Source organism: Nothobranchius furzeri, chromosome 1, assembly GCF_043380555.1.
Source record: "Nothobranchius furzeri strain GRZ-AD chromosome 1, NfurGRZ-RIMD1, whole genome shotgun sequence".
NCBI lineage: Eukaryota > Metazoa > Chordata > Actinopteri > Cyprinodontiformes > Nothobranchiidae > Nothobranchius > Nothobranchius furzeri.
Window position 1 is genome coordinate 50697594 of NC_091741.1, and position 21679 is coordinate 50719272.

The 21679-nt window shown below is 41.6% G+C and overlaps 1 protein-coding gene across 4 annotated transcripts in view; it reads right to left on the reverse strand.

The window, feature by feature from the left end:
• pphln1 (periphilin 1) overlaps positions 1 to 21679 on the reverse strand; it is a 27467-nt gene continuing 5788 nt past the window's right edge. For 3 of the 4 annotated variants that reach the window (XM_015957811.3, XM_015957785.3, XM_015957795.3), the window contains 5 exons: positions 15520 to 15698; positions 15195 to 15281; positions 12621 to 12676; positions 8119 to 8256; positions 1 to 643 (listed from right to left, as the gene is read on the reverse strand). In XM_015957811.3, the coding sequence (XP_015813297.1) occupies positions 377 to 643; positions 8119 to 8256; positions 12621 to 12676; positions 15195 to 15281; positions 15520 to 15698 (727 nt within the window). In that variant the 3' untranslated portion in view covers positions 1 to 376. The remainder of the gene's footprint in view (positions 644 to 8118; positions 8257 to 12620; positions 12677 to 15194; positions 15282 to 15519; positions 15699 to 21679) is intronic. The other variant, XM_015957804.3, reaches the window with a different exon arrangement.

Consider the following 21679-nt stretch of genomic DNA (forward strand, 5'->3'; position numbering starts at 1 on the left):
TTTCTAGATGGTATAAATTTATTCAACTGTGCTAAACTTTTAAATTCTGCAGCACACTTGTACATCTGACTGCTAAAGTCTTTCTATAGCAGAAAAAATAAATGCTGCTTGGAAAATGACCAAAAACATAACTTTACACCCAAAATGTGAACAATTTCCACTGCAGAATGATACTCGAACTATTTTAAATCAAACAAAAACAGGAAAAACAACTGTCGGCATATCTGAATTAACAATATTCATCAGGAAACTTGAAGGTACAAATGGTTCATTCAAAAATAACACTGTTCATTCTTGTGACCAGTTGCTCTGGTTGCTGAGACACAGTATGTTCAGTTCATGAGTTCCTTAGCTCCACTCTGCTCCGGCTGATTCATCAGTAGGACGAGCTGTGGTTGACTCCAGTTTTTGAGAGTTTCAAAGTCGTCAGAGATGTAGGAGTGGCAGAGTCACAGGTAGGTTCTGGCTGCCGAACTGCTTCGTCCAGCTCGTTGATGAAGTGCCTGAGGTCCTCTAAGCAGCGCTCACGGATTTCCCCAAGGTTTTCTCTGAGAGGTACTTGCAGCTGTTTCTCCAAGTTAGGGTCTTTAGCCACAAGCATCTTTACCACCATTCCAAATGTCTCACAGTCCTGACGATATATCTGCAGGTGGACAAGAAAATAAAAATGTCATTTGCTAAATAGGACAGGCTTATTGTCAAAACACTCAGGAAAAAAAAACACTCGCTACCTTTTATTCAGATGTTGACTTCAGGAAAAGCTTTTAATTTGGAGAGTGAATAGTTTCCTTCCTGTTCCACCCGTCACTTAGGTGTAAACACCCCACAGCACTGATCACTCTAGTGTGAACAGTCACTTCTTTCATTTCCAATCAGGGCACTTTATACAGAACAAACAATAAACCTGAATTTAATTTGCTGCATAAAAGCCGGCGCAGTGATGTAGTTAGGAAGCTGCCATTCAACACAGAGCCATACAAGGAAGGGAAGACTGTTACTTTCACACACTGAGGGCTTTGAGATGCAAAAGCCAAACAGATTAGTTGCCAGTACATGTGAGGGAGAGGATGCTCACGCACTTCAAGTTGTTTAAGAGACTTTCTAACTTAATTCCAAAGCTCTCCATTAGAAATCTCAACTATTATATGACAGTCAGATGATCGTATTCCTGCCTCAGTAAAGTAACCTGCTAATAAGCTGCTTATTACTTAAAGTCTGAGCTACAGACTGATACAGAAACACATCTAAAAACAAAAACGGTGTGCAAACATGTCTCTATACTCCTTTTGTTTGTGTATGAGTGTGTGTGTGTGTGTGTGTGTGTGTGTGTGTGAGTGTGTGTGTGTGTGTGTGAAATCAAGCCAGGAAAAGGCCACTTGCAGTCAGTCATTCACCTGAACCCATCAGTAGCTTCTGTGCTGCAGGGCGCTCTAGCTCGTGGGCTTATTTATAGGTGTTCCTTGAACACGGTGCATTTTCTGTATACTAGGAGAGCTCCTGAAATGGGATCTGCTGTCAAACAGTGTTCACGGATTTGCAACAACTGAATGTGCAATAAAGGCAGACCTCGTCACTTTTCTAGTTAATAATGAGTTAAACTGTAATGGATGATGAGGTTGGATTTAGCAGCAGAAGGCTGCAATAACAAAAAAACATGCAAAGCATAAGCTGCTGTATATTAAAGCAACAGGATCAGGAAAAAGCAAGACAGTCGTCGTTTTAGAACACAAATGGTGAACATGTCTCTAAAAATCTGCTTCTACAGGCATCTATTTTTCAAAATGACCAGCGAGCCAATAGGATCAGATTTCTAAACCAGTGACATCACTGATACTCCAGTGAGAACCGGCAAAGATTCCTCTCAAGGTTTAGCTTCCACTGAAATCTGTTTAAGAGCTATGGTTTTAGACAGCCTCTGATCCTCAACACGAATAATCCATCGCTGGGCAACACAGACACACAGGACAAACAATCACACCCACACACACTCACACCTAAGGACAATTTAGATCACATGTGTCAGACACAAGGCCCATGGGCCAGATGCGGCCCGCGGAGCATTTTTATGTGGCCCGCGAGATAAATGTCAAAAATATATTAAAACTGACCCACTGGCTGATTTTACAGCAAAGACTACAGCTTCCATGATGCTTTGCGGCGTTAGCGCGGAGCCGAAGTGCCCCCTCCTTTGTGTTTTTTTCAGCATCTGCAGCTCCGCTGTCTCGGACAAACTAAACACTCCTCTCACTCAGTGCCGAGTTTACTCAGCTATTTTCCAACGTTGAAGCCCAGAAACGGAGATTTTAACCGCTCAGTAATGTGTTCACGACTGAAAGAGAAAGTTTTCCAATTAACTTCCAGACAGAGCTGATATAACTCCAGCGAGCAGCGACACGCTCAAACCAGCACGACTCTGTGGCTGTCGTTTTTATTTTTCCTCCCCGACACACAACAACGTGGTCAAGCTGCTCAGACATGTTCAGCAGCACAAACCTATGTGAGCACCTGTTGTCATCTAATGTTGTCATTATTATGATGAAGATGAACAAAACAACAGGAGTCTCCTCCTCAGCTCAGATCAACCCCATGATGCAGGTATCTGGCTGGAACAGGTGAGCATCACAGTAAACCAGTGGAGCAAGCTGAGCTTTAAATATGTTGGTTTTATGCTCTTTTTCTGCTCCAAAACATGAAAGTTAACAGGTGAGATGTTGCATTTTCATTTAAGATAAAATATTTTTATTTTGTTGTTGGCCCGTGAGAAAAGATTTAACCTACAGTAAACAGGAAGTGGAAAGGCTGCAGATGGATGAATAGAATAGAAAATCCCTTTATTGTTCCTCAGTGGGGAAAGCTAGACGTCAGAGCAGCGATGACACTTATTACAGGAGAAAAAAGGAGAATAAAAAATAAAAAAAAGAATAAAAAAGAAAACATAAATCCTGAATAGATTTTAAAAATGCTGATTATACCACAAGTAATGAATACCACTGATGAGTTTTATTTAAAACCGACTTGCTCGTGTGTAATTTGATTATTGCACATTCAGTGTTAATGCTAAAGTAAGTTTGTTTCCAAATTAAAAGGTTCAAAATTGCATATATGTTGATAAAGAAAATGTGCATATTTGACGTCACTATTTAAAAAAAAAATTAAGTTTGGCCCTCGACTCCGTCCCAGAGTTTCATTTCGGCCCAGTGTGAATTTGAGTTTGACACCCCTGATTTAGACAGACCAATCAACCTAACAATCATGTTTTTGGACTGTGGGAGGAAGCCGGAGTACCCGGAGAGAACCCACGCATGCACAGGGAGAACATGCAAACTCCATGCAGAAAGATCCCAGGCCGGGAATCGAACCCAGGACCTTCTCGCTGTAAGGCAACAGCTCTAACCACTGCGCCGCCTCAACACGAATAAATAAAAATAAAATTAACTAAAGGCAGAATTTAAATAAACACAATACACAGTTTGATGAAGCACAAACGTGCCTCTCTTAACGTGTTTTTGTACCTTTCTCATGCTCTCCAAATGTCAAACATATTGCTTCTTAGTCAACACGTTGCAGAATCTACATTTAACACTTAGTCAATATTTACAAAAACCCATTTGATTGCTGATTACAGTCAATTTATTCATCAAATTGTCTCAGGAAGTATCCAGTCAACATGAGCATAACAGCTTCACTGAACATCTGAGAATGTATCCTTATCCAACAATGTGCTGAAAATGTCCTTCCTGGAATATCTCCTGTTATCCAATCAGGAAGTAAAGGACTGGTTCTGGGTGGAGTTACTCCAAAGAGCTCCTGTCTGAGTATTGTGCTATGTTTTCTCCCACGTAACAAACGGTTTTCAGTTCTTTAGGGCTGTGCAACGATGACTAGCTTCAAAATGAAAAGTCCACAACAACTCTGCCATCTTTGTGCATAACCTTGAATGACTGTCCTTGAACTTTGACCCTTATACTTTTCCACCAATTACACAGTTCAAACTTTGACAACAAGGCGTAAAACCAACCCCTTTACAGAGACACTGCAGCACACACCAGAAAAAGGAGCGTTTTTTTGTGCCTTGATGCATGTTGAGGAGACGGTTTGACAAAACTGAGTGCAGAAAGTCAAACTTGTCAAGGGGCTACAAAGAAGTTGCTAAGAACCTGAAACACAGCTGAAGCTCTGCAGAAACATGAAAGTGGAGTGAAAACAAACAGCTAACCTAAGTGTGTTTATCTGACCATTACAAGCATGATGTAAGACTAGCACCAGCTAGCAGGTAAGCGCATATAAATATATAATTTAGGGCAGCTGGTTGGTGTGTGTGCCACTTGTGAGGGTGAGCATGTCAAAGCAGATGTTTCAGGATCTGATTAGTGTTCTGGGGCCTAAAGGGTCCACATGTTTACCTATTGAATAAAAACAAACACTGAAACAAATGTGGCATTTATAAAATGCTGTCTCCATTTCACTCTATAGTTTCTTTTAATTGAAGGAAAAAATTGGACTCATTTAGTGTTTTATGACTTCAAGATGATGTTCAAACTATTCTGGCTTTCATGAAAAAGTGAGGGCTGCCAAACTACAAACACACCCTCCCACAAGTTCTGGAAATCACAAACGCCTGAAAGAGGTTGAGTGCTAGAGGGAAGAGTTGAGCTATAGGACCAGAGAGAAGCTGCACAGTCAGCAGCAACATATAGGTTCAGTGGTGCGGCTCATTGAGAGCAACGCGTGCTCCAGGGCAGAGATAGCTTGGGTTTAATGGTCTCAAGTAAACCAGTAATAGTGCTTACTGGTGCAAGAATGGTCTTCATTAAATAACAGAGCAGAGCTAGAACCTTCGGCTAGGGGTGGCTGGAGTGCCGTTAAGCCCCCTTCTGGGGTCATACTGTGTAGAATGCTACCATCAGGTAGGAGCGATGCTTGACAGAAGCCTTTGTTATTGTTTTCCTTGGCTAATCGTAGAATAACAGAAGGTGGGAATCCGAGAACCCAGGGCTACCACTGGTAAAGAAACTAAATATTAGAGATGCCATGAACGATTAATTTGATTAATCGAATAGTCATCAATTATCTTGGAGATTAGTCAACTAATCTAATCATGCATAAACTGTAGCTCATCTCACCAGCATGCAGCTACTGTAATATAACCGGTCAGAGTGCTTGCTTGCCAAGTAGTGCATGTCGTTGGCTTGGTAACAAAGTTGTGCATTTAAGAGCAACGCTTAAAAAAAACGTAACGCAGAGATATGAAACAAAATATTAGCATTTGTAACACGTGAAATAAGTGTGCTACTGGTAATGAAATCACCATCACTACTGTCTGCGCTGCAGAAATCAACTCACTGATGACATTAATGTTACCAGCTAACTTGCAAATTAGCTTCCAGGGGAATCAGTCCATCAGCTCAAGGATCCCTGTCGTACTGCCATAGCAGGCAGGCTCTGCCTTGCAGATTTTACACTATCTACTCTTGAATTTCTATAAACACAACAAATTGCCTCTGTGCTATACGAATAAGGCTGCTCTGCCTAAACACTTACAAACTTTTGAGCTCCTTTGCCGGCTCGCCGTGATTGAACGGGCTTTGACTGCCACAGCTGCCCATGAATGCCTCTGCTGAGCATGTGCATCAAGGCCAGGAAAAGCAGCGGAGGGCACAGCAGCAGTTTTGAAAATGAACAATGACATTGATCATTACATTTTGTCATTGACGATTTTGGTAGTCTACATATTGGTGAATAATTGTGGCAGCAAAATTAAATATAAACCTCTTTTGTTCACACAATTAGTTAATCATTGAACAGGTAAAATTATTAGGTGTATGGCTAGAGGACACTCTCTCATAGACAACACATATTAATAAATTGGTATCCAGAATGAGAAAAGGTATCTCTGTTATTAGAAGATGCAGATATCTGTTAAATGAGGAAAATGCTAGACTGCTTTTACAAACTTTCGTCTTGGCTCATTTGGAATACTGTGTAGTAGTATGGTCCTCTGCTTCCAAACAGGATGTTCATAAGATCCCGCTGACCCAGAATAGAGCGGCGAGACTTGCCTTAAATTGTTCAGTAAGGGAAAATGTTGAGATGATGCATAATAAATTATTATGGCTAACAGTAGAACAGAGTATGGCTGGTAGGCTAGCACAATTGGTAAGAAAAATATCTCTGACTAAAGAACCGGTCTGCTTGTATTCTCAAATGACTCTGGTACAAGAGAGACATGAGAATAGAACTAGACATTCATCTTTGAATAATTATGCATTGCCTCTACCAAAAACTAATATATTAAAGAAATCAGTGATGTACAGACCCATTTCTATATGGAATAAACTGCCCTTATATTTAAAGGAGATACATAAAGAGTATTCTTTTAAAAAATAAGATTGGCACTTTACTAAATAAATAAATAAATCAGCCAAACACAGGGTAGGATCTCAATGTGCTTAGCGATCTAGACAAGGTGAAGACGGCTTGCTGAATGTCAAACTGAGCATTAGAATGGAGAAGAAAGAGGATTTAAATGATTTTGAACATGGCGTAGTTGTTGAGCCAGAAAAAAATTGTTCATTCAACTGAGATTTTCACCCACAACTATCTCTAAAGTTTATAGAGAATTAGGACTGCTCAATTAATCGAATTTTAATCACGATTACGATCTGAGTTTTGAACGATTAAAAAAACAAAACAAGCTGATTATTTGCTCCTCCCACTTGTGCTGCCCCGAGTTGCAAATGAAGCGCTCCTCCCACAGTGTTGATAACTTGGTGACTTTGAGGCTATTTCCAACAGCTTTTCAGACCCCCTTCTTGACTTTTTAAATCTTAAAAGTACCTAGCGAACACCTCAGAAACATCTCTGGTAACCCTTAGCTACTTTCTGGATAACTGTCGTCGACATTTCCTGCAGGTTAGCTAAACACTCCGCCTGCGCTCCAGACCATTCTTCAGGACATTAGGAAAGGGAATGATGTAGTGATGTGTCAGTCGCTAAAGAAACAGCTCTCGGAGCCAGCTCCCTGTTGGAGTAACCAGAGTGAGTGACACACACACCGTACCTGCGGACTCCTGAGCCACTAAAAACAGCTAAATGTGCGCGTGCAGCGCGCTAAACACACGTGCAACTTGCCCCGATTGCTGAGACCGGGTTGGGGGGTGCAGCTGTGGTTGGGACAATTATTACATTAACTGAATGACCTGTAAATAAATAGTTTATAAATAAGGTAGAAATAAGTTCCTCACGCTGATAAACAATAACTAATCTCTCTGAGGACACGGTGCTAGTGCACTCTCCTACAGCACCTTGACACGACTCAATAAATGTTATGCAACATTTTGTGAACATCAATTTATTAGCAATAAATGCCACTGTATAATTCTTGCTGTCAGTATTTGTAAGATATTGGTATTTGGGTCTGTACTGGTTAGACTTAAATGGGTTAAACCAAGGTCTATAGCCCTTGGGTCATAGACTATGAGCTATAATTATATTGGTCTTTTTATACTGGGAATCAGGAGTTATTTTAGTCATCATCTTGCTTCCTATTTATTTTTGTCCTAATTGTGCCCTGAGCAATTTTATGACTGAATAAAAACAAATAAAATCAACATGAATTGAAAAATCGTCCTAAATAATCGTGATCTCAATTTCAGTCACAGTAATCCTGATGATTATTTTTGCCATAATCGAGCAGCCCTATAGAGAATGGTCAGAAAAAGTGGGCATCCATAAAAAGGTCAGAGAATGGAAGACTAGTTCAAGATGACAATACAGTCACTCAAATAACCACTGGTTCCAACTCATTCATTGTGATAGTAACTGGGCTACAGCAGATGACCACACCAAGTACCACTAAGACGATCAACAATACATTTGTTCCCAAAAGGTAACCTAGTGCAGTTCTATTTATTCTATAGAAGCAAATGCTGGCCAATTTTAGGTTTATCTGTGACTTTTGTTTCATCTTTTAAATTTGAATCTCAAAATCCTGCACGTCACTGAAATAGCTTCAACAGCTAATACACCATTTCAACAGACCACTACATCCTGACCAGTTTCCTGCTTGCTTCTAAATTATTCTGTTAAGCACTAACGATCGAAGTTTCGTACAAATACCTTTTCTATCTCTTGTGCTTTGGTTGCGATGGCCACGGATCGTCTCTCTTTAAAGGTGTCTGGAGACCTTTTGGTCTCTTCGAAGATGGGAGCCACAACCGGCTCCTCTTTTACTGCTTCTGGAGGATTGCTTTCCTCCTACAAAGAGAGAAGAAGGACGCATAAGAAAATCTCATAACAAAAAAAAAAAAAATAAAATAAAATCAAAAAAAGAGAACGAGGTTTTTAGCAGGACAAGAAAAAAGTTTAAACACAAAAGTGAGACAAATGCAACATGACATAAATGAGATATAAAACAGAGGAAAGGATGTGGGAGCAGAATGAGTCAGGTCACTAGATGAGTGTCAGAGGGATGTTATGACTCGACCCACTTTTACTAACAAAGAAAGATGATGTTGAAGAGGTGAAGGATGATGCTACCTCAACATTCATACTCATCCCTCAAAACAACAGGATGAGAAAATTTTGCCTCCAAATGAAGAAACTAAAACCTCCAGCATCTATAAGTGATACCTTGAAAGCTAAAGGAGAGCCTAAAAGGAGGAAACGAGGTCAACCTGGATCACCGCTCATTTACTTTGCTCGTTTCCTGATACTATACGAGTCTGACGGCCTGAGTGCAGAACTGCTGGACCATGACCGATGTCCACTCGTATATTAACTGGAAACAGGCCACGGACTAAGTCATATTCCTAGATGACTGAGCAAAGACATTACAGAAGATGGGACATTAGAACTCCAGCTGTCTAAAATAAAAGGCTCAGCTCGTGAGGACTCATCCAATTATTCCTTCCTGTTCTCTCCCTGAAGCTATGTTAGAAAGAAGTTCCACATGTAAGCTTCTGTGTGTGAAGGATCCCGTTGGTCAGGCTCAGATTAAAAAACTAAAAAGACAATCCATGCTTGAGTTTTCATGCTAACGGACTGGGCACAACTCAACTCAGAAATGTTTTGTTCTCAGATCAAAGATTGGTGGACTGATTTTCTGCAACATGGACAAAAATACCATTAAGCCCGGGGGACGGGACCATTCTACTAGTAAAACTGAACAAAACAAGATGTTCACATTTAGATTATTGTCATTTTACTTTTCTAAATAAAACATATTTTAATAAATTGCTTTTGTGGTGCGTTTTGATAGTCAGATATCTCTGGAAGTGCAGGAGGAAACCTCCCAGTGACCCCTCTCTTTTGCCCCAGTTAAAACCAGCTCTCCACCCATTAGTCCACCCTGGCTCACAGCCAGAGCTGAAACAGGGCAGGGTACCCCCTCTTTGGTCAGGGATGGCTCCAGAAAGCCTGCGTCTGCGTTTGTTAAAGCTCCACAGCAGGCAGCGACCTGGGCCATTAAAACAAGTGTTACTGAGGGCACAGTGCAGACCTTTCATCTTGAACAAGGTTATGGGTCTGTGCCCTGAAAACAGAAATGTGCCACCGGCCAGATCAGACGCAGGAGAAGCACGTGGGTGTCTGTGTTGTGAAATGGTGGGGCTTTCACTTCAGCAGGTGATTAGATGCAGAGAAGTTCTTGAAAATTGTAAATTAAAGAAAACGATGTTTCTACATTAGATCCTGCAATTATTGGGGTTGTTCTGAAGCAGTTTGTAGTTCCTTTAAATACAAAAAAAGTGTCTTAAAAAAAGTGCATACTTATTCCTGTAACAAAGAGACAATGATATTTCTTAGATTATAATAGTTCTATAGTCATATCGACAAATTCACAACTTTCTTTTAAAATATATAAATTTGTAATTAGAATTTGAATTTCATCAACACCATAATGGAGAAATTTAAAAGAATAAACGGACCTCTTCTGAGCCACCAGACAAATATTTAGAAACAATTTGTCGTATCTTTAACTCCAAACGCAATCAGTACTTCAGAAATTGAGCACATGGACACTTAAAGAGACAATGTGTCGTTTTTACCATTAATCTCAGGGAATATTTAGGCTGGGCGACATGGCCTAAAATCAATATCACGACATATCGAGGATTTCACCTCGATAATGATAAATGGATAACTGCAGGTACGCGTAGAAACAAAGGTTGTCCACTAGATGGGGCTAGTAGGTTGGGTCACTTTTTTTTTTTTTTTTTTTTTACTAAACTCAAGGTGGTAAAGCTGTTTAAAGGGACATGAATGTTGCCAACCTACACACATCTTTTCATTTTTCTATTATCAGATTTATTGACATGGGAAAAGTTATCGATACAAGTCAGAAAATTCAATAACGATACATTTTTATTTTTATTTTTTATTTATTGCCCAGTCCAAGGAAGTATCCATCAAAATGTTGAAAATGAATGAAATGCTGCCCAGTTGTTGAAAAATATTTGCTGATTTGTAACATACAACCATAAAAATCAGGTCTAAAATACATGGGTGTGGGCTTTTTGACCCTAATGGGCCTCCATTGGTCAGATCTTAATCCAACACAAAAATACTGCTTGCTTGCAACGATTTAGGTATCTACTGTCCCCCATCGCCAGGAAAAATCCACATGGTCACTTTAAGTCATTAATAGGCCAATGGGGTGCATGGTGGCGCAGTTGTTAGCACTGTGGCCTCGCAGCAAGGTCGCAGGTTCAAAACTCTGCTGCAACCTTTCTGCGTGGAGCTGCATGTTCTCTGGTTTCCCCCACAGATCACAACATGCCCTATAGGTTAAAAATTGTACGTCAATTTGGATAAGAGCGACTGCCAAACAAATAAACATCAACATTTTTCAAACTGCTGCCATTTATCTTGCTAGACCAGGGACCGAAGCAAAAAATTCTCAATTGACTGAAAATTATTGGGGGGGGGGGGGGGGGGGGGGGGGGGGCGGCACATTGTTTACATGCAGCCACTATTCGGGTTTTGATTGGTTTTAAAGGTCAGTATTCTTGTTTCTGAAAAATTTGGTAGAACCCGTTCACATACACGGTGTTTAGTGTGGGAGTTGAGATTTCTCTGAGGTAAAAAAGATGATAAGTATTAAAGTACCGGTGCTCTAGGGGTGTCGGGGGTATGCCCCCCCAGAAATAAATTGGACATTTTATATTTAAACGCATCAGTCTGGTGCATTTTTGGGGGAAAAGTAGAGTTACAGGCTGGTAGGTATGTATGATAAAGTATATATAAATGTTCATTATAATGATATATTTGAGTTAACAATGTTTTCCTGTCTTTACTTAATCCATTATGAACACAGACTACAGTGAAATCCACTGATGCATCCATGCTGCTTAGTACCAGAACTGCACTAGATACCAAAAGAACCAATCAGCTGGCAGAGCTCCATGTTGAACGTGTGAGCAGCAGAACTTGCAAAACTACGTGACTCAATTTAAGGAACAAAGTAGAATCCAGCTGCTGTTGTTTGTTGTTGGTGTTTATAGAAACTAAATGTATCTGCAGGGCTTTGGGCCCAGGGCAGAGTTTTATACCTCAGACCAGCATTAGATCATGACCTGTTTGTGTTTGTGCGCACCGTGGGAGCGAGCAATGAGCGCACGCGTTTTTGCAGCTTGGGCGGTGCAGAACGGTGAAGAAACGCGTTTCAACACCGGTGCCCGTTTCAATTAGCAACAGGAGAGCGAGCGAGCGAGAGAGAGACTACTAAACCCAAGCGAGTGTGAGAAGAGATTTTGACTGAACTTTTTTCTGATTATTCCAACTGACGGATTTCCGTCGCTACGACGGAGAACTTTAATCCCTGTGCTAGACTCAAATGAGGTGTGAAATTACACGCCTGAAAGGGTAAATCCACATCTGGATTGTGAGCGCTGCACATCAGTGTCTCAGTAATCAAACGTCCTGTGACTGGATGGACCGACTGAGCAGACAGAGCCACCAAACAGACATATTCTTCATAAGGAAATGATTGTTCTTCGTAAACAGTGTAAACACGTCTCAATGAGCTCCACTGGGACTTCTGCTGGCTTTGCGGTCAAGATCATGTGATAAAGTAAAGACTAGTGCTACTGACTTAACCCTTTGCTTCTGGGTGGTCACATCTCAGTCCATTTACACTGCTCTGCTACCCTGCTGTTCTTGCTGATATCATCCATCTTGTACTATGCAAACTACTATTTACAACTCAGAAGAAACACACACTCAACTCGACAGTGCATCCTACAAAAACAGTTTGTCAACATTCAAATCATTTTCCATAACCATTGAAAGTCCGTGTGACAGAAGGCCGTTTACACCTCGGGTAAACAGAGTGCAGGCTCCATGGCTTTTATGCTGTGTGTGAGCGCTACTTTAAAGCCCATTAACATGCTTTAAAGAGAGCAAATGCTTATGAGAAGGATGGATGAGATTTAAGACGTTCCAGATGCATGCTGCTGCAGTGACAAAGGCAAGAGTCCAGCGTGACCAATAAATAAGAAAACAGACCACAGAGAATGTGCTGCAGAGCTGGGAACAGAGGCCACATATTTGTAACACAAAATGAAAAAAACATCTCAGAGCTAAGTAGTACATCTTTGTCATACTTTCCTTTAAGTTCTCACCTTGTTTGATGTTGCACTTTGTGGGGAGCCTTCTCTTGACAGGCCAGGAATTTTATCTGGTTTCAGGAGACAGAGCAAAACAAAAATGACAAATTGAGATTTTAAAGTGTGCAAACGTGAGATTTAACCCAGAAACAAAGAATTGAGAAAGGGAATTAAGAAAAGGAAAAAAGGAACTTAGTGGAAACTAATGAAATAGGACATTTTAGGTATAGATGTGTTTGGTTACTGCTAAAAAAAAATAGACATTTGATTCTATAATCCATACAGGTACTCAAACAGTTAAGTCCCTGCAGAACATCAGCTGCGGACACCACCTAGTCTCTAGACGCTCATTTCTTTTTGTTCCTTAACCAGCTTTTTTCCTGGTAACACACACACACACACACACACACACACACACACACACACACACACACACACACACACACACCAAGGCTCTGCGGTTAACTAACAACAAACGTTATTTCTAAGAGCTCAGAAATGAAATGAAAAAGCGAGAGCTCCAGCTTCAGGAAAATCCATCAGACATACTATATTCTTCCCCTCGACTTCCGCGCACAAGCTGGTGGCATCTTTATGAGGCCTGACAAAGCGGGAGACGAAACGAGGAGCAGAACTTCCTGCAGGACACATTAGAGACGCTTTGTGTCCACTCAGGTTACCCTGACCGGAATCGGGTCGAGTTTAACACATGGAAACCTTTAACAAATCCTTCATCAGTCTGTTTTTATAGTTTTACACTACAAAAGCAAACATGTCTATTATAGTTGTGTAACATAGCTACGGTAATAAAGTACGAAACCAGTAAGCACAACATGAAGGCCGCTGTTCTAAGCAGCTTCTATCAGCGTGAAACTTTTCCAAACGTCCAAGAAGTTTAGCAAATGTATTTAAATAAACAAATAAAAAACACTAAAATCTTATTTTCTCATTAATGATTAATGAAACACTAAAAACAACCGACTGCCTTCCTCAACAACTGAGCCAAAACTTACTTACCAGATATCTTGTCTTCATACCCTGCAGGAAGACCGTTAGTCAGGTCACCAGTCGTTTACGTCACTACAGCTAGGAGGTTTATTGTGTTCTTCCATGATCCTGCCCCTATGTTTACACAGAAGATTACTCCCGCTTATTTGCTTTATGGCCTTTATCGTTTAACTAGCTCTTAAAACAATCCTAACTTTCAGCAACAATGTAAACAGGTGATGCCCATTTGGAGTAGAGGAAAGTCTAGATGAAATGGAAAAGAAAAGATGGCAAAGGAAGTCAGAGGTAGGGGAGAGGTGGGGGTCCTGAGAGGCTACAGAGATGAGGAGCATTTCCATTGTCGGAATTTCAGGGTAAATTATGGGAGGGGGGGGGGGGGGACTGACCGGGAGATGCGATGTCACTTCAATATATCACAACTGTTTTGGCGATGAGTGACGTCACTGATCAGCGCCAAAAGCACCCAGTATCAGTAAAAGTTTTATTCTGTCAAAGTACAGCAGTTTAATCCATTCAGAAGAGCAGCTGGGGGATGTAAAATGTGACATTCAATGACTGAAAGAAGCTCGGTTTTTTTATGGCGCTCTGAGACAACAAAGCCCTGTGAATTACGATGTTTTTTGGTATTGGGAGTTTAGTAATGCCGATTTAAAAGCATTCTGCTTCACAAGCAATTCTTCTAATGCCGGCTGTTGTGGACAGTGTCTGCTGATGTCATTTCCTACAGAGTTACAACAATCAATGCAAGTTAACCAAAAATTCCATCCAGCAACTCCGCCGGGCCATTCCGAGTACCTACCCTTGATCAGTTACCCTGAAAATTCCTAAAAATGGCACGGAAAACGGCCAATTCGGCCGGCCCGGTGTACCGGAGACACGCGCACGCTAGGAAGTTCCGGTAAATTTACTGACGTTCCGACAACAGAAACCCAACTATACATGCAGGAAACAAGGAAACACTTTAGCACTTTCATTTAGCCAACTATATGTAATTTAGTAATAAGCCATGGCAGTAAAAACCTGCAGAGACTATGTCAAATCTAAAATGTGAATTGTAAACTATAGAAAGTGCTAATGAACCTCCTCAACAGGAAGTGGAAATGCAATGAGTACTCCAACACAGTCCCCATCACACTGTGACATCACACACTGACGAAACACAGTCCCCATCACACTGTGACATCACACACTGACGAAACACAGTCCCCATCACACTGTGACATCACACACTGACGAAACACAGTCCCCATCACACTGTGACATCACACACTGACGAAACACAGTCCCCATCACACTGTGACATCACACACTGACGAAACACAGTCCCCATCACACTGACGAGACATTCTGCTTAAGACCTGGGTGAAAAAAGATCGGTCAAAAACATGTGCTTACTGACGTTTTCTGTGACAAGTAGATCCAATCTTTCTTTTTCTTTCAACTTTAGAGTCTTCTCACTTTCAGGCCTTCCTGCTGAAATGTTTCAGGGCATTTTTCTTCCGACATGTTTTTGACATTAAATGGATGCAAGTAAGATCTTCACCCAGGTCCAAGCTCATTCATGTGTCTTTATGTACAGACCCAAAGTGTCATGTCCGCTCTGATGAGGAAAGAGCGCCCCCCAGTGGTGCTCAGAAACACCCGCATGGCCCTCTGCACCGTCCACGCCTGAAAAGCCAATCAGCCAGATTTTAGTCATGACATTCACGGACATAACAGAAGTGGGAAACAATCAGTACATGTTTTTTGTGGCTGTACTTAAAAAAAGATGTTTGTTATAGAAATATTGTACTTTCTGTACTGTGTGAACAGTGTTCATGTTTGATGTTCCAACTATAAATAGTTTATCAAACTATTTAGCTATTTTCACAGCTTCATGGAAAGGGAAGCCAAGCTGTCTACATACTCTTGCCTTGCTGCGATGGGAAAGGCAGGCCTTTGGCTCGGTCTGGTGAGTATCCTCTGCTGCTCACGCTGGAGCCGGAGCGGCTGTGGGGGGAGCGGGCCACCTCTCTGCGCACAGGCGAACGCTCTCTGATGGGAGGAAACAGGCCTGCCTTTCTTCTGTAGGAGTCTCTCTCCTCCCTGGGAAACAAATGGAGAAGAGCTGCATGAAAAAAGTAGTACACATTTATCAGTCCCAAACCAACAGATTCTGCTTGAAAATCATTTTCTAACTCATTCATGCTCACAAATACCACGACTGCCATCTAGTGTTTAACTTATGTGGCAGTGTGAGTGTCCTGTCACAATGTCCCGATTGATCATGCGCCCTGGCTACTTAGCCAAGGGGATGTCCCTTTGGCTGACTGGTTAGAGCGTATGACTCTCACCCGGGAGTCTGGGGATCGAATCCCGCCCGGGCCCTCGTTTCTCCACCTAGCCACACTTATTGTGGTGCAACATTTGTTTAAAACAGCAATGGTCCTCCGGTCTGATTTAAATTACCATATTTTCCGCACCATAATGGGCTCGACACACGGGAGGCGACAAACGACAGCGATCAGTGAAATTTTTCGCCGTCGCTTTTATTACCTGACACACGGGAGGCGATCCACGGCAGCGGCAAAGCCGTCTACGCGTTCTGTTCCATGGCGAAATTGAAACTTCCGTTGTTTTGTTTGGCTGTGTCAGGTTGGAGGGAATTAAGGTTATTTAAGCAGTTCAGAGTTAAAAAAGTGGTAGATATGATGTTTCACAAGGTGCTGCTAGAGTTATGTGAAATCTTACTTCTGATTTTACTACATAAAACATAATAATAAATCAACTTCTCCTTCATGTTTGCTCGGAGGTGTACGGAGCATCCTGTCCGCTCATTGGTCAGTGAATGAAACCTCCGTTGATTAGTCCTCGTCCGAGCGACAGCGATGAAAAGTTGAAAAATTTTCAACTTTCTGGGATCGTGTTGCTGGGTCGCCTGTGCACGACACGTGCACGAGCGCAAAATTTCACACGCACGTTTTTCGCGTTTCGCTTGGTAGGAGAGAGACCCGCGATTATCGCTTTGTCGCGCACTGAAAATGAATGGAGAGGCGATGTCGCTTCCCGTGTGTCGAGCCCATAAGGCTCACCTGATTACAGGGCGCAGAGCCATGTGCTGGGGTTGGATGTTTTTGTGTGCCATCTTCTGAGTGCAACAGGAGCGGGACAACTCTAGCTTCTCAGCGTAGTCGGCGGGTAGCTGCTGCGAGACGGTAGTTCTGGTACGGATAGAAAGCGCTCGCCTCCGCATGAAGCGAAAACACCAGGAAGGGCCTCCTATGAAGTCTGCAATGCCCATCTCTCGTGCTAATGCTGCAGCTTTGAGACGAATAGAGACGGTGGAGATGCTTCTGCTCGCCGCTCGCTGCTCTGCGACCCACTGCTCAACTCGGTCTTCAAGCTGCGGCCATCTTGCCTTGTTGCCTCTGAAGCTACGCCGTGTTTTCTTCACCCGCAGCAGCTGGTCTTCCATCTTTCTCCACTTGCGGACCATCGACTCGTTAATCCTGTATTCTCTCGCTGCTGCTCTGTTTCCATGCTCAACGGTGTGAGCGATGGCTTTGAGCTTGAACTCTGCCTCGTAAGCGTCTCTTCGCTGGTGCCATACTGATGTGACTTTCACGAACGAATCGAATCTTTTGAACGGTTTTCAAAGTGAATGATGAAAGTCGAGTCCCTGTAGAGAGCCGTTCAACTTTACAAACCTCCCCGGAAGTAGGTCAAATGCACCCGCTCTAACTCCAACCACCGCTGTGACGGACGTAGGAGGAACCATAGACATGTATATAAACACGTGTTTATATGCATGTCTGTGGGAGGAACACTAACCAACCCCGTGCGCCCTCACTGCAGGAAGATGTTGCTCTGCAGGAAGACGTTGCTCTTAAATACCACTTGCAAGCCAATGTGGGCAATTCTATGAATACTAATTTTCCTTGTGACGTAGAAGATTTCACGTCCATTTCCTTTCTTCAGCTAATGCAGGAGGTTTAAGAATATGTCCACAGTAAGCATGCACATGAAACTTACCAGTTTCTCAGTGAACAAACCATTTTACCAAAAATCCACATGCTATTATTTTTAAATCTGACTATTAGAAATAAGAATCTACATTTTAGATGGTGTTAAAGTGACCATGTGTAGTTTTTACCATTAATCTCTGGAAATAACCATCAAAATGTTGTTGTAAATAATTAAATGATGACCAGTTTCATAAAATATAACCATAAAAATCTGTTCTAAAATACATGGGAGTGGGTTCAAGTCTCTGGGCGACACCATATTGGATGCCATGTTTCCTTCTACGGATGCCCGTGAGGACAAAATGCATTTACTGATTTGTAACAAATGGTTACAAAGCGTTCACTTTTAATAAACATTTACCTCTTTGCTCGTTGCCAGGGAATCTGATGTTATTTTAAGGTTGCTGTAATCAAACCTTTACTTAAGAAGCCTTCTCTGGATCCAGATGACCCAATGAATTATAGACCAATATCTAATCTTCCATTTTTATCCAAAGTCCTTGAGAAAATGGTGATCATTTAAACACGAATGATCTGTTTGAGGAATTTCAGTCTGGTTTTAGAGAGTACCACAACACTGAAACTGCATTAGTAAAAGTTACAAATGATATTCTCATGGCCTCAGATAAGAATCTTGTGTCTGTTCTAGTCTTGTTAGATCTCAGTGCTGCCTTTGACACAGTTGATCACAACGTTCTTTTAGAAAGGCTTGAACATCTTGTAGGGGTCAAAGGAACAGCGCTAGGCTGGTTTAAATCCTTCCTGTCTGATAGCTTTCATTTTTTAAATGTGCATGACAAATCTTCTTCATAGTCCAGGGTTACTTGTGGAGAGCCACAGGGTTCAGTGCTTGGAGCAATTCTTTTTACTATACATATGCTTCCAAGTAAAAATAGTATAAATATAGTAAAATCATTAGACAGCATGGGATAAACTTGCACTGTAATGCTGACGATACCACCTTATATCTATCCATTAACCCTGATGAACCTAATTGGTTAGTTAGATTACAGGCTTGTCTTGAAGACATAAAAAAATTGGAAGACTTAAATCTTTCTGCTTTAAAACCAAGACAAGACTGAAGATCTCATCTTTGGAGCTGAAATTCGGAAAAGGAAATTGCTTAGTCAATCACCTGACCTGAATGGCATTAAATCAGTCTCCGAGAACAAAGTAAGGAACCTTGGTGTTATCTTTGACCAGGACATGTCATTCAAATCCCACGTTACACTGGTTTGTAGGATTTCCTTTTTCCACCTTCGGAATATTGCTAAGATTAGAAGCATCCTTTCCAGGAGTGATGCTGAAAAACTAGTTCATGCATTTATTACATCAAGACTGGATTAGAGCTGAGGAAAATAATCAAATAATCAATGCATCGGGATGCGGACATAAACGATTCTGCATTGTAGAAGAGTGCGCCATCATCGATTATAGTGGAATGTAGTTTTGTTTTTTTTAATGGCGGCACCAGCGCAGCATCCAAATCTGTCAGAGTGAGTGTCCTCCACATTTACCAAGTGGTTCCACGGGCTGAGCGCTAGAGTTGTAACCTGAGACCAAATCGGAACCGAATCAGCCCGACCGGTTCTGTTGGTTTGGGGCTGTGAATTATGTTAATTGAGTGGGTTGTCACGCGGAGCGCACCGCTCGCTCGCACAGCAACTGAGAGAGAGAGATAAAGAGAGAGAGGATCGGAGGACTTTCCTCCAAACCGATGCTCCAAACACATTATTATTTTCATAATTTAATTATTGTTCCTCCTGGAAGCGCTCAGTCAGACCAAGTGTTGTGATGCCGGGAGATCCGGTCTTGGGGAGGGGGCGGGGTCAGTGACGGCAGCTGCAGCTTGATAGTCTGTCTCTTTTATTTAGGGACACAGAGAAGTTAAAAAGAGAGGGAAATAGAAGATAGAAGTTCTTGTTCCACTTTATTATTTTGTTTCATGACGATAAACTGATGTTAAATTCAATTAAAAAAAAACTGGGAAGAAGCTTTGGTTCATTTTAGGTTACCAGAGGTCTTTCTCTTATCAGCTCCTCCAGAGACAGCATGGACATGAGGGTCACATGGTGAGGGTTACACAGGACAGGGTAGTGGAGATGTTTGTAGTTAGCTGGTTGGTGAAAGAGATCCATCAGCTGGGTAATTTAATCCTAATCCAGCCCACAGCCTTCTGCTGGTGTTATTATCAAAAAGAATAAAACACACATCTTAAATATTATTGGAATTGTAGAATTTGTTTTAGGTTTTATTATTTTCTGCATCAAGCAGAACTTGATTCATTCTCCCAACGTTTCAGAAATGAACCACTGGGTTCAAATAAAATAACAAACAAAGGCCCTGTCCACACGTAGCCGGGGATCTGCCAAAACGTAGATATTTTTCTACGTTTTGGCCTGTCATCCACACGAAAACTGAGTTTTTTCACACAAAAACGGATCTTTTTAAAAACTCCGGCCAAAGTGAAGATCTGCGTTTTCTCCATTTTGGGTGTCTGCATGTGGACAGACAAAACCGGAGTTTTAAGGTCCGCAACGTCACTTTCCGCGACAAAAAAATGCTGACATCACGTGTGCGACCTGTGTTTACACTAGCCGACAGCATGGATGCCCTCAGAGCTGCGCTTGCTTTATCAATTGTCCAAGCGCTTTTTGCTTGTTTGTTTTTGCAAGCGGAATTACTGCTCCTTGCGGAAGACCACAGACGAAGGACGAGGTTAAGAACGGGGGAAGTACTGCCGCCTACAGGTCTGGCATGTCCTTAACAACGTATTTATCCGGGTACGTGTGGACAGTTTTTTTTTTAAACGCGGGGGTGTGGATGCAAGTTTTTGGAGTGGCGGATATTCGTTTAAAAAAAACAGCTACGTGTGGACTAGGCCTAAGTCAAACATTTCATTTGGTGTCATTTCTGACACCCTTGAACTGTGGCATAAATATGACTCTAGAGCTGCTCAGAGACAGTAAACACTCCTATATGAACCCATTATGTATTTTATTATTACATTATGTGTCCTGTAGGTTTTCAGTATTTTTTCAGATTTTGTGAGTTTTTGCAAAGCGTGTTTTTCTCAGCCTGAGGTGTGGCTGTTGAGCGAGGAAACAGATTGTTTTACTTTGTTAAATCTTCTTAAAAGTTTAAAATGTTTTGTCCTAACCTGTTGTGAATGGAGAGCTTTTGAGGGATGGCAGGTTGTGTCAATTACATTTTTGAAATAAATGAACAAATAAATAAACAAATAAATAAATAAATAAATAAAAGCAATTATCTGACATCTTCTATTTGTCGATGAAAACATATCAATATGAAATAATCGTGATGCATCGGGATATCGAATCAAATTGAATCGTTGACCCAATAATCGTAATCGAATCGGGACACAAGTGAAGATTCACACCTCTAGACTGGATTACTGTAATTCATTACTCTCAGGAAGTCCACAAAATGTAGTTAAAAGTCTTCAGCTTGTCCAAAATGCTTTCAGCTAGAGTTCTGATGAGAATTAAAAAGAAGGATCATATTCTCTCCTGTCTTAGCTTCCCTACATTGGCTACCCGTTAAATTCAGAATAGATTTTAAGATCCTCCTTCTCACATATCAAGCTCTTAATAATCAAGCTCCATCATACATCAGTGACCTGATTGTTCCATACGTTCCTAACCGAGCACTTCACTCTCAGACTGCAGGTTTACTGGTGGTTCCCAGAATATCTAAAAATAGGATGGGAGCCAGATCTTTTAGCTTTCAGGCTCCTCTCCTGTGGAACCAACCCTCAGCTTTAGTCCGTGAGGCAGACACCATGTCTACTTTTAAGACCAGGCTTATAACATTTTTATTTGATAGGGCCTATGGTTAAAATCTGACTTTAGCCCAGATCTGGAAAAGTGGGGGAGTAGAGGGAGGTGGAGTGTACAGTCGGTAAAGACGGCTCTCCCTTGCCCTGCCTCCAACATGCCTCCATCTAAAAGGCTAGGTTATTTATTGACTGATTTGTCAATGAGTGCACATGTTAATGCCACTGTTTGATCCTGCTTCTTCCAGCTTCGTCACCTTACCCGA